Source organism: Coregonus clupeaformis, chromosome 1 (genome assembly GCF_020615455.1).
Source record: "Coregonus clupeaformis isolate EN_2021a chromosome 1, ASM2061545v1, whole genome shotgun sequence".
In the NCBI taxonomy this organism is placed as follows: Eukaryota; Metazoa; Chordata; class Actinopteri; order Salmoniformes; family Salmonidae; genus Coregonus; species Coregonus clupeaformis.
In genome coordinates, this window is record NC_059192.1 from 62,644,128 (window position 1) to 62,657,391 (window position 13,264).

A 13,264-nucleotide genomic window follows, 5' to 3' on the forward strand; every position below is an offset into this window, starting at 1 on the left:
ACTCCTGGCTGAACCCTACCTCACAGCCCCTGACAAAGCACATGCCTGTAATCCTTACATCATAGCACAGCAGGAGTACGGTATTATAATAATGACAGAACTATGTGAGTTTGTATTTTGAATTTCGTGTTCGCACACTGAGATTTGTGGTTGCAAGTACGATTCGCAAATGTGTCATTTAATTTTGCAAGCTCGTATCATGATATGTGAAAGATTTAACAAAGGTTGCAAACATTTGAATACATTCAATAAGATTTGCAAGGATAATTTATTTTCAGAATTGTTACAAGTCCATTTACGAGTATGAATATTCCGCTGTGAATCAAAAATACACTTTCAGATTTTGAATCTGCATGCGCTCTGAGTTCTGTCACTGTTGTCACGTTACCAAGAGATTCGTAAACTTGTAGAACGTTTTGTAAGTTTGTAGAGAGAGATATGTACGTCCGATTTGAGCAGCTCTGGGGACAGGACCTTTTACTCCTGACCAATCAGTTCCATCTGCCAAAACCACAGCCACCTAACCATTGCCTGTATTGTTCTATCAATCAAATCTCAGGAAGTAGCTACCAACATGAACAAGTGGATGAGGTAAATAAAACCAAAATGATCTACATGAAGGTAATCGTCTCTGTTATCTCTGCACATCTATTTATTTGTGAGAAAGCATGACAGTAGTTTGCTTATCATGTGAAATATAATGGTACATTTCAGATGAACTCCAGACCAGCCATTGCATTGACAGGCACTATTGCGTTAGCTAGCTGGCCTCTAACATTCATCCTAGCTTTACTATCAACTGGCTAGATTTATCAGGCACCTTTAGATGCGAGGAGAAAACAAATATATTTGCTAGTTAACCATGTGATTGGTAAAATCAATATAAATGCCATTACTTAGCTAGCTATCTAGCTAAATTGAAACTGCTGTGGGAAATCTATCAAGCTAGCTACTCCCATCATCCCTGCAGTGTAGCTAATGTTAGCTAGGTTTCCAGAAAATAAAAACGATATATTTGCTAAATATACTTTAAAGAGTTGTTACTGACTTTTGAACACTTTTTGTCAAATTATACCAAACAAAAATATAATCATAATAAGAATTTCATCGATTTTACTGAGTTACAGTTCATGTAAGGTAATCAGTCAATTAAAATAAATTCATTGGGTCCTAATCTATGGATTTCACATGACTGGGCAGGGGCGCAGCCATGGGTGAGCCTGGGAAGGCATAGGTCCACCCACTTGGGAACCAGGACCACCCACTGGGGAGCCAGGCCCAGCCAATCAGAATGAGTTTTTCTCCACAAAAAGGCTTTATTACACACAGAAATACTCCTAATTTTCATCAGCTGTCTGGGTGGCTGGTCTCAGACAATCCCGCAGGTTAAGAAGACAGATGTGGAGGTCCTGGACTGGCGTGGTTACACGTGGTCTGCGATTGTGAGAACGGTTGGACGTACTGCCAAAATTTCCAAAACAAAGTTGGAGGCGGCTTATGGTAGAGAAATTAACTTTAAATTCTCTGGCAACAGCATTGTTGGACATTCCTGCAGTCAGCATGCCAATTGCACTCTCGCTCAAAACTTGAGAAATCTGTGCAATTGTGTTGTGTGACAAAACTGCACATTTTAGAGTGCCCTTTTATTGTCCCCAGCACAAGGTGCACCTGTGTAATGATCATGCTGTTTATTCAGCTTCTTGATATGCCACACCTGTCAGGTGGATGGATTATCTTGGAAAGGAGAAATGCTCACTAACAGGCATGTAAACTAATTTGTGCACAACATTTGAGAGAAATAAGCTTTTTGTGCATATGGAAAATGTCTGGGATCTTTTATTTCAGCTCATGAAACATGGGACCAACACTTTAAATGTTGCGTTTATATTTTTGTGCAGTTTATTCCACTGCCTGTTTATTTATTCATTGGTGACTGAAAAAGTTGGCAAGAAAAATTGCCCTCTCAATTTCACTGGAAATAGACTAGCTAGCTAAAGGTAAGCTGGTGACAGCTTAATCAAGCTTTTGATATGTAAAACTGTTTACAAAATGATTGCACATTAAAGGTAGTTGTGGTTCTCAGCAACTTGAGCAGTGAAGTTAATTTCTTCCCCCTCTCAGCTCTTTTCCTCAGGTTGAAGCACATCCCTAATACCGAGACAGATGGAAAGAACTTGGGAACTTCCCAGCCACCAGGAAAATCAACTTGTTCTTGGAGTTTATTCACAAGGTTAGATAGAAATAGATCCACACATGTTATTCTCTATCATGCAGAATTGTAGCTAAGCTTGTCATTTGGGGAGGTCATTCAATAATACAGATGTGGGTGATTTCTGTCCCATGGGGACTGAACTGTGTGCACGTTTTTGTTCAATTTAGGTCACAATTAGTTGAAAGAGGTGTTAGTGAAGTGCTGGAACAAAAATTCCCCTGCATCCAGGTTGAGGCCTGCTACCAGCAGGAACATGGAGCATTCCATGTCAGTCAGTAAGTCATGCATATTTTTAAAATGTATATAGCTAATACTCCACTCATATGATGAGTGGAGAATCCCTATGCACCATAAACCTGTCTACTCCTGGAGTAACTCCCTGTCAAAGAGACAGATGAGATGGGCCAATGGGAGGTCAGGGGTGAGATCTTATGGGTCAGAAGGAGTGAGAGCGAAGTGACAGACATTAAGATACAACTTGAACCACAGAGTAATGCTACCTTCAAACCAAAATGCATGTCCTAGCCCCCCACCCAACCCCACCCCCCAACACACTCCTCCCATTGAAAACCATTGAGTTTCTACATCTTTAATGCATCCATTTGTCTGATTGGAACGTACCCTTAGTCCTGTGATGGAAATGTTTATTTTGTGAAAAGACAGCCTTGAAAATGTTCATCTTGTCTGTTTCATAAATAATCCTTGGTTCCTGCCTGTGCTTGGTAAATATATGAGGTGGGGGCAACATGACCTCCTCCTTAGGACCATCTGGCGGAACACCCAGAATATGTTCTTTAAGTTTTGATAGGAGACGGTGCCAGACACATATCTGAACCAACCCTATGAACTATGCCTATGTAACGTGTCTTTAACCAGTATATAAGGGATAACGGGACTGCCCCAAAGAAGAGAGCTCCTGATCGACATGTGTACTTAGTGCATTGAGTTGGTTGGAACCTCTCCAGCGCGCTGATAATAAATAATGATTAATTTAAGATTGACTTTGAGTGTCCCTGTGTAGAATTTCCACCACAATTTGGTGTCAACGAACAGGATGATTGATTCTGCCTGCGGAGCTGTCCAGTGGGGGTCTGCGAGGAAAACCGGTGCAGCATTTTATGCGTGAGGGATATTCCCGTCTGACCAAAAGAGGATGAGACCCGCCCAGACCAGACCCTTATCGTGAGCTGCCCAGGAGGAAACACATCATCCGCGAACAATTGACGGACACGGCAACTGATTTCAGTAAGTCAATTTAAATGAATAAAATAAAATAATAGAACAATAAAACTAAACATAAAAATGGAGGAGGGTACCACTAGTCCTAAGTCAAGTAAGAGCACAAAGTGAATGAGAGTGTGAAAGAGGTGCGTGTCTGAATGGATACCCCAACCTGTTCTGTTAGCTGAGTTTTTCGATCTATGACGTTATCTACGGTTATTATATACGTATAGGAAGTAGCGGCAAGCTAGTCTTCGGAGAAGGCTAGAGTGAGGGCAGGAGGCCGCACTGACAATTGTCTGTAGGCATTTATAAGAAGTGTCTACGTGGTCTGAAAACCACTGGCTAGTCCTAGAGAAGGTTAGAATGAGGGCAGAGAGGACCCGCTGACAGTTGTCTGTAGGCATTTATAAGAGAAGTGTCTACGTGGTCGAGAACCACTGGGAACCATTGAAGATACATATGGTGTCCACCACCGCCCATCGACCTACAGGTAGTGAGCACTGACAGGACAAGCCATTCAAAAGTTTGACAGGGTAACAGCTGAGATGGGTAAGGGCTGTAACAATGTTCATTGATGCCCCCAGACACTGAGATTTCCTTGAGAACATGATATGTGTACCTCTTGGGTTGCTGCGCTGTGATTGTTGCTGGTGGTGTGGACATGAATAACTAAAGCTTTATAACGTTATATAGGGATTCTGTATGGAGATATGAAAGAAGAGAGTATTATTTCCGAATATGAGGTGCTATTCTATATGTATAGAAAGATCATATGGTGCATAGGAAGTAACGACAGGGGAATCATTGAAGATGCACATGGAGTAATAAGGGAGATTATTGAGTGTGTAAGTGAATGTGGATGTGAAAGTTGTGTGAGTGTGGAAAGGATGTGTTAAGCTGATAGAAATTTGGATAATAAGCTGATTGATTAAAATTTGGGACAGAGGTATGAATAATTGAATAAGATACATTTTTGACAAGGGGCTGTAAGGGACACAGTTGGGAAATCTGGGACAGAGGTATGAATAATTGAAATGACACATTTATGACAAGTTCCAATTATTATTACTCAATTCTATAGTTTGGGTAGCACCAGTGATTTAAGTAAGAAGGTAATGTCATCGAAAACAATAATCTGTTTCCATTACGTGGAACTGTGTCCAGAATTGAAGTAGATCCAAGTAAATGTTTTTAGCACCGAATATTGAGCTGATAAGCCAGCACCAACTTTTTGAAGGTCCTAGCAGATTTATTAAACAATAGGTTTCATATTTTGGCTAGCTGATGTCAGAGGAACATATGTCAATGCAACAGGTCATAATGATAAGATTAAAGGAGAGGGGCTCTTCGATTGTTTACTTTAGAAAGACTAGAGACATTGGGTGAGATTTAAATGGGCTATGTAAACACTAATAATTAGAAGAAGTTTATAATTTATTGTCACGATTGTTGAGAGACGGGTCAGACCAAGGTGCAGTGTGAAAAGCATACATGTTTATTAACTCAATAAACATAAAACAAAACAAGAAGCAACGTAACGTGAAGTCCACAGGCTAAACACATACAAGCCTAAACGGAACAAGATCCCACAACTAAGGTAGGCAACCAGGCTACCTAAGTATGATCCCCAATCAGAGACAACGAGCGATAGCTGTCTCTGATTGGGAATCACACCCGGCCAAACATAGAAATACAACCTAGATCTACTACATAGAAATACACTAACATAGATCTCAACAGAAAACTCACACCCTGACCCAACCAACGAGAGTTCTCTCGATCAGGGCGTGACATTTATCAATAGTCCTATATGTGATTCGGACCACGAGAAGGACAGCGAGAGAGCGCTGCCCCTGAATGAGGGACACCTGTCTCTAGTCTATTTTAACATGACCTTATGGGATACAATTAAGTTAAGATGGAGTCATCAAGGTTTGTAATTCAAATTGTATTTGTTATTTTGATTTAACAGGCAGTGTTGTTTTTTTTGGGGGGATACATGACCCTTTGGTAAATATGCAAATTGATTTTGTTGACATGCCTGCCTATAAAGGAAGAAATATATGTTGGTAATGGTTGACAGTTACTCCAAATGGATTGAAGTTTTCCCTACCTCAAGTGATATGTGTGTTGCTGTTGTTGTTTTCTTTTCTTTTCTTAGTTTTTGTCTTGCTTCAATAACAAATCTCACCAGATTGGGTCTGCTGGATGGTCGGGATTTCTCCCTAAGGATTAGCCCTCTGACTCCCTGACCCTGTAACTCTGCGGTGAGATCGACAAGATGATAGGGGAGTATAAGCCAATTTGGGGGGGGGAAAATGTTTCAACTGTGTGTTATTATTCTCTTTGGTAATAGTAATAATTTGTCATACAGTGAATAGTTTGTGATTTGTCATATACAGTAAATAATTTGTCTGGATTTCCTGAATCAGAAATGTTCTAAACTAAATTGTTTTTCTGGTCTGTCCTTTCTCGGGGTAATGGCGAAGGTGACCACAGATGGTATCTAGATGCATGGAAGGGATCATTCGGCCGAGAACAGTGTGAACCTCACCCCCTCTAACCGGCTGAAGTAATGGCGAAAATGACATTCACTATGGCCCTGTCCTTCACCACTTCTACTGTGAGACCTGAGTCCAAGCCAGCAACCTGTACACAGCATCCAGTCGACGCTATCAACTGCCTTTTCTTTCAAGCATTTTCTCTCAGGAGTGTGACATGAGTCCACGTGGAGTGAGCATGGAGAGAGATCCCCTCCAAACTTCTCTCATGTTGCTGGTGTACTGGTAGGAAAATGGACAAGACATAATGAACTGTAAAGGACAGGTGAGAGAAAAATTGACATTATCAAGGCCCATCAACTTTGAACATGTGCCATTGGGAGGACAAACTGAAACGCCAGAAGAATGAGTGCCGGGAGGGAGGGGGGTGGTCAACCGTGCCAGTAATTAATTTAGGCTTATCCAAAATATTTATTTGGGGTATCAAGGTTGATTGTGAAGGTCTGCACACTGCGAAATGTATAGTATTTTAGACTAGAAATGCACTGAGATACTGATCTGTCATTAACATGCCAATCGCGACAAAAGCTCCTGCTGAAATGTCATTGCCAGAATCCATAAATGAAATTGTGTAATGAAGCATACAGTTGAAGTCAGAAGTTTACAAACACTTAGGTTGGAGTCATTAAAACTTGTTTTTAACCACTCCACACATTTCTTCTTAACAAACTATAGTTTTGGAAGTCGGTTAGGACATCTACTTTGTGCATGACACAAGTAATTTTTCCAACAATTGCTTAGAGACAGATTATTTCACTTATAATTCACTGTATCACAATTCCAGAGGGTCAAAAGTTTTCATACACTAAGTTGACTGTGCCTTTAAACAGCTTGGAAAATTCCAGAAAATGATGTCATGGCTTTAGAAGCTTCTGATAGGCTAATTGACATAATTTGAGTCAATTGGAGGTGTACCTGTGGATGTATTTCAAGGCCTACCTTCAAACTCAGTGCCTCTTTGCTTGACATCATGGGAAAATCAAAATAAATCAGCCAAGACCTCAGAAAAAAAGTTGTAGACCTCCACAAGTCTGGTTCATCCTTGGGAGCAATTTCCAAATGCCTGAAGGTACCACGTTCATCTGTACAAACAATAGTACGCAAGTATAAACACCATGGGACCACGCAGCCGTCATACCGCTCAGGAAGGAGACGCGTTCTGTCTCCTAGAGATGAACGTACTTTGGTAGGAAAAATGCAAATCAATCCCAGAACAACAGCAAAGGACCTGGTGAAGATTCTGGAGGAAACAGGTACAAAGTATCTATATCCACAGTAAAACGAGTCCTATATCGACATAACCTGAAAGGCCGCTCAGCAAGGAAGAAGCCACTGCTCCAAAACCGCCATAAAAAAGCCAGACTACGGTTTGAAACTGCACATGGGGACATAGATCGTAATTTTTGGAGAAATGTCCACTGGTCTGATGAAACAAAAATAGAACTGTTTGGCCATAATACCATCGTTATGTTTGGAGGAAAAAGGGGGTGCTTGCAAATCGAAGAACACCATCCCAACCGTGAAGCACGGGGGTGGCAGCATAATGCTTTGGGGGTGCTTTGCTGCAGGAGGGACTGGTGCACTTCACAAAATAGATGGCATCATGAGGAAGGAAAATTATGTGGATGTATTGAAGCAACATCTCAAGACATCAGCCAGGAAGTTAAAGCTTGGTCACAAATAAGTCTTCCAAATGGACAATGACCCCAAGCATACTTTCAAAGTTGTGGCAAAATGGCTTACGGAGAACAAAGTCAAGGAATTGGAGTGGCCATCACAAAGCCCTGACCTCAATCCTATAGAACATTTATTTGGCAGAACTGAAAAACGTGTGCGAGCAAGGAGGCCTACAAACCTGACTCAGTTACAACAGCTCTGTCAGGAGGAATGTGCCAAAATTCACCAAACTTATTGTGGGAAGTTTGTGGAAGGCTACCGGAAACATTTGAGCCAAGTTAAACAATTTAAAGGTAATGCTACCAAATACTAATTGAGTGTATGTAAACTTCTGACCCACTGGGAATGTGATGAAATAAATAAAAGCTGAAATAAATCATTCTCTCTACTTTTATTCTGACATTTCACATTCTTAAAATAAAGTGGTGATCCTAACTGACCTAAAACAGAGAATTTTTACTAGGATTAAATGTCAGGAATTCTGGAAAACCGAGTTTAAATGTATTTGGCTAAGGTGTACGTAAACTTCCGACTTCAACTGTATGTGTAACTGTATGAAGCGAAGGTCTTAAGCCATGGTTTTACAAGAATGATTGTACAACCCAGAATGAAGGGTTTGAAAGTGTCTGTAGTTTTAAGTGTTGATTTTGTTTACTTACTACTTTGATTGAAACGTTTAGCGTTATTATGATGATTATGAATGAAATTAGATTAACTCCCGTTAATAGAAGTATAACCTTTATTATGATTATTATAATTATGCATTTTGATATAGGAGCTCAAATCTAAATTTCAATCCTCTCATTATCAAATTTAGAATTTCCACGACAGTCCTTAATAATCAACAATGTAAATGTTAACTCTCTTGCTCTCCCTCTTTTAAGAGCATTCAGTACCTCTATCCAGAGTGCTACAGAGACATAATATTCCAAGGACCTCCAGAGCCTTCAGACCAACTACCTGCACAGAGAAGTAAGTTCTGCTGGTGGTAAAATACCTTATGCACTATGTAAACCTCCTTCACGATGGCTGTCTGTCTGTGTGGTGACATATAGCATATTATCCAGAGCCACTGGTTGGATTGGATTTACTGTACTAACTCCAAAACTCATGCGCTCTGCTACCTCTATAACAGGGTTGTCAAACTCATTCCATGGAGAGCCTAGTGTCTGCTGGTTTTTGGTTTCTCCTTTCAATTAAGACCTAGACAACCATGTAAGGGGAGTTCCTTACTAATCAGTGACCTTCATTCCTCAATCAAGTACAAGGGAGGAGCAAAAACCTGCAGACACTCGGCCCTCCGTGGAAGGAGTTTGATATGTGCTCAAAGTCTCCCAGACTATTATTTAAAAAACTAAAGTGTCCATCCCCCTATTCCCAGGTGAGTCTGCTGTGCCATGGAACTCTAGAGCAGCACATCAAAAAACCTGCCACCATGTTGTCAGCTATCAGCAGACAGTTCCCAGAGGAAGGATACAACTATCAAGGCTTTAAATTGTCACATTTGGGGGATGACCACCAAACGCAATAAAGTTTGTATAAACTTCAAATTCATTTTTTAATAGGTTACAAAAAATAAATTTTTATTAGCAAGTTGTTCCACTCATTTTTACTAACTACTATGGTAACTTAAACATCTGACAACATGCAGACTTTCTCCATCAGGACAACACTTAGAGCATATGATTCAAAAATAATAAAAGTCTCATATCCAGGGTGATTACATATTTATTCATGTATATATAATGCATTCGGAAAGTATTCAGACCCCTTGACTTTTTCCAAATTGTTGTACATTACAGCCTTATTCTAAAATTTATCAAATTGTTTTTTATCATCAATCTACACACAATACCCCATAATGACAAAGCAAAAACAGGTATTTATTTTTTGCACATTTATTAAACATAAAAAACTGAAATATCACATTTACATAAGTATTCAGACTCTTTACTCAGTTCTTTGTTGAAGCACCCTTGGCAGCGATTACAGCCTCGAGTCTTCTTGGGTATGACGCTACAAGCTTGGCACACCTGTATTTGTGGAGTTTATCCCATTCTTCTCTGCAGATCCTCTCAAGCTCTGTCAGGTTGGATGGGGAGCGTCGCTGCACAATTCCTTCGAATGGCTTGGTTTTTGCTCTGACATACACTGTCAACTGTGGGACCTTATATAGACAGGTGTGTGCCTTTCCAAATCATGTCCAACCAATTGGATTTACCACAGGTGAACTCCAATCAAGTTGTAGAAACATCTCAAGGATGGGTCAATGGAAACAGGATACACCTGAGCTCAATTTTGAGTCTCATAGCAAAGGGTCTGAATACTTACATAAATAAGGTATTTCAGTTTTTTATTTTTAATACATTTGCAAAAAAAATAAATCACCTGTTTTTGCTTTGTCATTATGGGGTACTGTGTGTAGATTGATGAGGATTTTTGTTTTTTAAAGACATTTTAGAATACGGCTGTAACGTAATTTTTTTTGAAAAAAGTCAAGGGGTCTGAACACTTTCCAAATGCACTGTAAGACATCACACAGGTGTGCCAGCTAAATTACATATCCCAGACAAGATTGAAGAATAGGACGAATAGGCTGTGTTTAGACAGACAGCCCAAGTCTGATCTTTTTTTTCACTAATTGGTCTTTTGACCTATCAGATCAGCTCTGAAAAATATCTATGAAAAGATCTGATGTGATTAGTAGAAAAAAGATCAGAATTGGGCTATCCTGTCTAAACGCAGCCAGGGACAAGAGTCAGTTCTTGTGTTTGTAGCTGTTTGTAGGAAATTCAGTGGTTGCATACAGTACATGTTAAATGGCTACCAGGCTCTTGCTGTAATCAAAGGAAGATACCACTGAAGGCCCCAGTATTCAATCAGGCAGCTTGAAGCAGATGTGTGTCACCATCCAGGCCCTTGTCAGAGCAGGCAGTGGCCTGATAGGGAGATAACAATAAATACATGATGTACGTTTCACGACCAAAGCCGTGTTAGCATTTAATGCACGTTGCTGAACAATCCAACCATTTTGTTAGTGTCATTGATATAAATGGCCAATTTACATTCAATATCCAGTTCATATGCATTGACTGTAATACCTCTAGGGTTCTTTGGTGGTCTGGCAGCATGCTGCTTTCTAGTGATCTTACTCCGTCTCCACCTGAAATGCAATAACAACAAAAATATGAATAACAATAACCCCAGTCAGTCAGTAAAGTGGCTAACTAGGCTAATTAAACACTGAACAAAAAAATTAATGCAACATGCAACAATTTCAAAGATTTGACTGAGTTACAGTTCATATAAGGACATCAGTCAACTGAAATAAATGTATTAGGCCCTAATCTATGGATTTCACATGACTGGGAATACAGATATGCATCTGTTGGTCACCGATACCTTAAAAACAAGTTAGGGGCGTGGTTCAGAAAACCAGTCAATATCTGGTGTGACCACCATTTGCCTCATGCAGCGCAACACATCTCCTTCCCATAGAGTTAATCAGGCTGTTGATTGTGGCCTGTGGAATGTTGTCCCACTCCACTTCAATGGCTGTGCGAAGTTGCTGGATATTAGCGGGAACTGGAACACGTTGTCGTACACGTTGATCCAGAGCATCCCAAACATGCTCAATGGGTGACATGTCTGGTGAGTATGCAGGCCATGGAAGAACTTGGACATTTTCAGCTTCCAGGAATTGTGTACAGATCCTTGCGACATGGGTTTGTGAATTATCATGCTGAAACATGAGGTGTTGGCGGTGGATAAATGGCACGACAATGGGCCTCAGGATCTGTCTACGGTGTCTCTGTGCATTCAAATTGCCATCGATAAAATACTATTGTGTTCACTGTCTGTAGCTTATGCCTGCCCATACCTTAACCCTACCACCTCCATGGGGCACTCTGTTCACACCGTTGACATCAGCAAACCGCTTGCCCACACAACGCCATCTGCCCGGTACAGTTGAAACCGGAAGTGCACACTTCTCCAGCATGCCAGTTGCCATCGAAGGTGAGCATTTGCCCACTGAAGTCAGTTATGACGCCGAACTGCAGTCAGGTTAAGACCTTGGTGAGGACGACGAGCACGCAGATGAGCTTCCCTGAGATGGTTTCTGACAGTTTCATCAGGTGTCCGGGAGGCTGGTCTCGGACAACCTGCTGGTGAAAAAGCCAGATGTGGAGTTCCTGGGCTGGCGTGGTTACACGTGTTCTGCAGTTGTGAGGCCGGTAGGACGTACTGCCAAATTCTTTAAAACAACATTAGGATGTGGATTATGGTAGAGAAATTAACATTACATTCTCTGGCAACAGCTCTGGTGAACATTCCTGCAGTCAGCATGCCAATTGCACGCTCCCTCAAAACCTGAGACATCTGTGGCATTTTGTTGTGTGACAAAACTGCACATTTTAGAGTGGCATTTTATTGTCCCCAGCACAAGGTGTACCTGTGTAATGATTATGCTGTTTATTCAGCCAGCCCAGGACCTCCACATCCGGCTTCACCTGCAGGATCGTCTGAGACGAGCCACCCAGTCAGCTGATGAAACTGTGGGTTTGCAGAACCAAATAATTTCTGCACAAGCTGTCAGAAACCGTCTCAGGGAAGCTCATCTGCGTGCTTGTCGTCCTCACCAGGGTCTTTACCTGACTGCAGTTTGGTGTCGTAACCGACTACAGTGGGCAAATGCTCACCTTCGATGGCCACTGGCACACTGGAGAAGTGTGAACTGTAACTCAGTAAAACATTTTAAATTGTTGCATGTTGCGTTTATATTTTTATAGAAACGTTAATGTTTATGGCCCTCTCATGATAATTAATTTAGGAGATTTCGTAGATTACATTTTAGATTACATTTAACTGGTTTTAACCTTTGTGTGTTCCTATTGTACTTAGGTTGGGATCAACTGTGTATCAGTGATCCACAAACAGTAACCAAATGACCACATAATCCAGTAGTGATTTATCTGTGAGGCACGCAGGCAGACGCATGCACACACGCATGCACACACATATAATGGCCATTTGTTTGGTAGTTTTCTTATCCTATTCAATCATGTCCACTATATAGGTTTGTTTTCATTAAACAGAAAATAGCATAGTATGACTATGTTATTAACTTTTGTATGCAGACTTTAGGTAAACCTAGGTTTGGTTAGCCTGTAATGTACCTCTATGTCTGAGTAAATCCTACTGCATCTCTCCCCGTCTCTCTCTCTCTCATAGCCATTAACTAGTCTCCTGTGAGTTCCTGCATCCACCCACGTCCTCCCCCACACTCTCCCAACTCCAGGTTGACTTCACCAGGAATCTTCGGATATTATGACTATTCTTTATATTCTATGGATCCCTGAGCTGTGCTTTATTTACCTTTATTAGATTTCATGAATTCTCAAGCACATGCATGAAGACGATGATGAATGATAAGCTGTAAGACTTTCTGTAGCTGATCGTTATTTTGGATCAAGCCCAAAGCATGGCAGGTCGTGCTATAATTAGCTGAATTTACCATACTCTCCAAAATATACGAATTATTTTCATTTTCTGTGGACGCACTGAAATAAATAAGGCGTGCAACACTGAA

The 13,264-nt window shown here is 40.8% G+C and overlaps 1 protein-coding gene and 1 long non-coding RNA gene across 2 annotated transcripts in view; one reads left to right on the forward strand and one right to left on the reverse strand.

The window, feature by feature from the left end:
• The first annotated feature begins 8,447 nt into the window (after positions 1-8,447).
• On the forward strand, positions 8,448-13,264 carry LOC121571633. The gene is made up of 3 exons (XR_006001735.1): positions 8,448-8,646; positions 9,056-9,206; positions 12,907-13,264. It is a non-coding gene; the product is annotated as an uncharacterized LOC121571633 (long non-coding RNA).
• LOC121571618 (pro-neuregulin-3, membrane-bound isoform-like) overlaps positions 10,379-13,264 on the reverse strand; it is a 576,634-nt gene continuing 573,748 nt past the window's right edge. Inside the window, exons 9-10 of the mRNA XM_041883204.2 lie at positions 10,776-10,837; positions 10,379-10,613 (exon numbers count right to left, since the gene is read on the reverse strand). Coding sequence (XP_041739138.2) covers positions 10,597-10,613; positions 10,776-10,837 — 79 coding nt within the window. The 3' untranslated portion in view covers positions 10,379-10,596. The remainder of the gene's footprint in view (positions 10,614-10,775; positions 10,838-13,264) is intronic.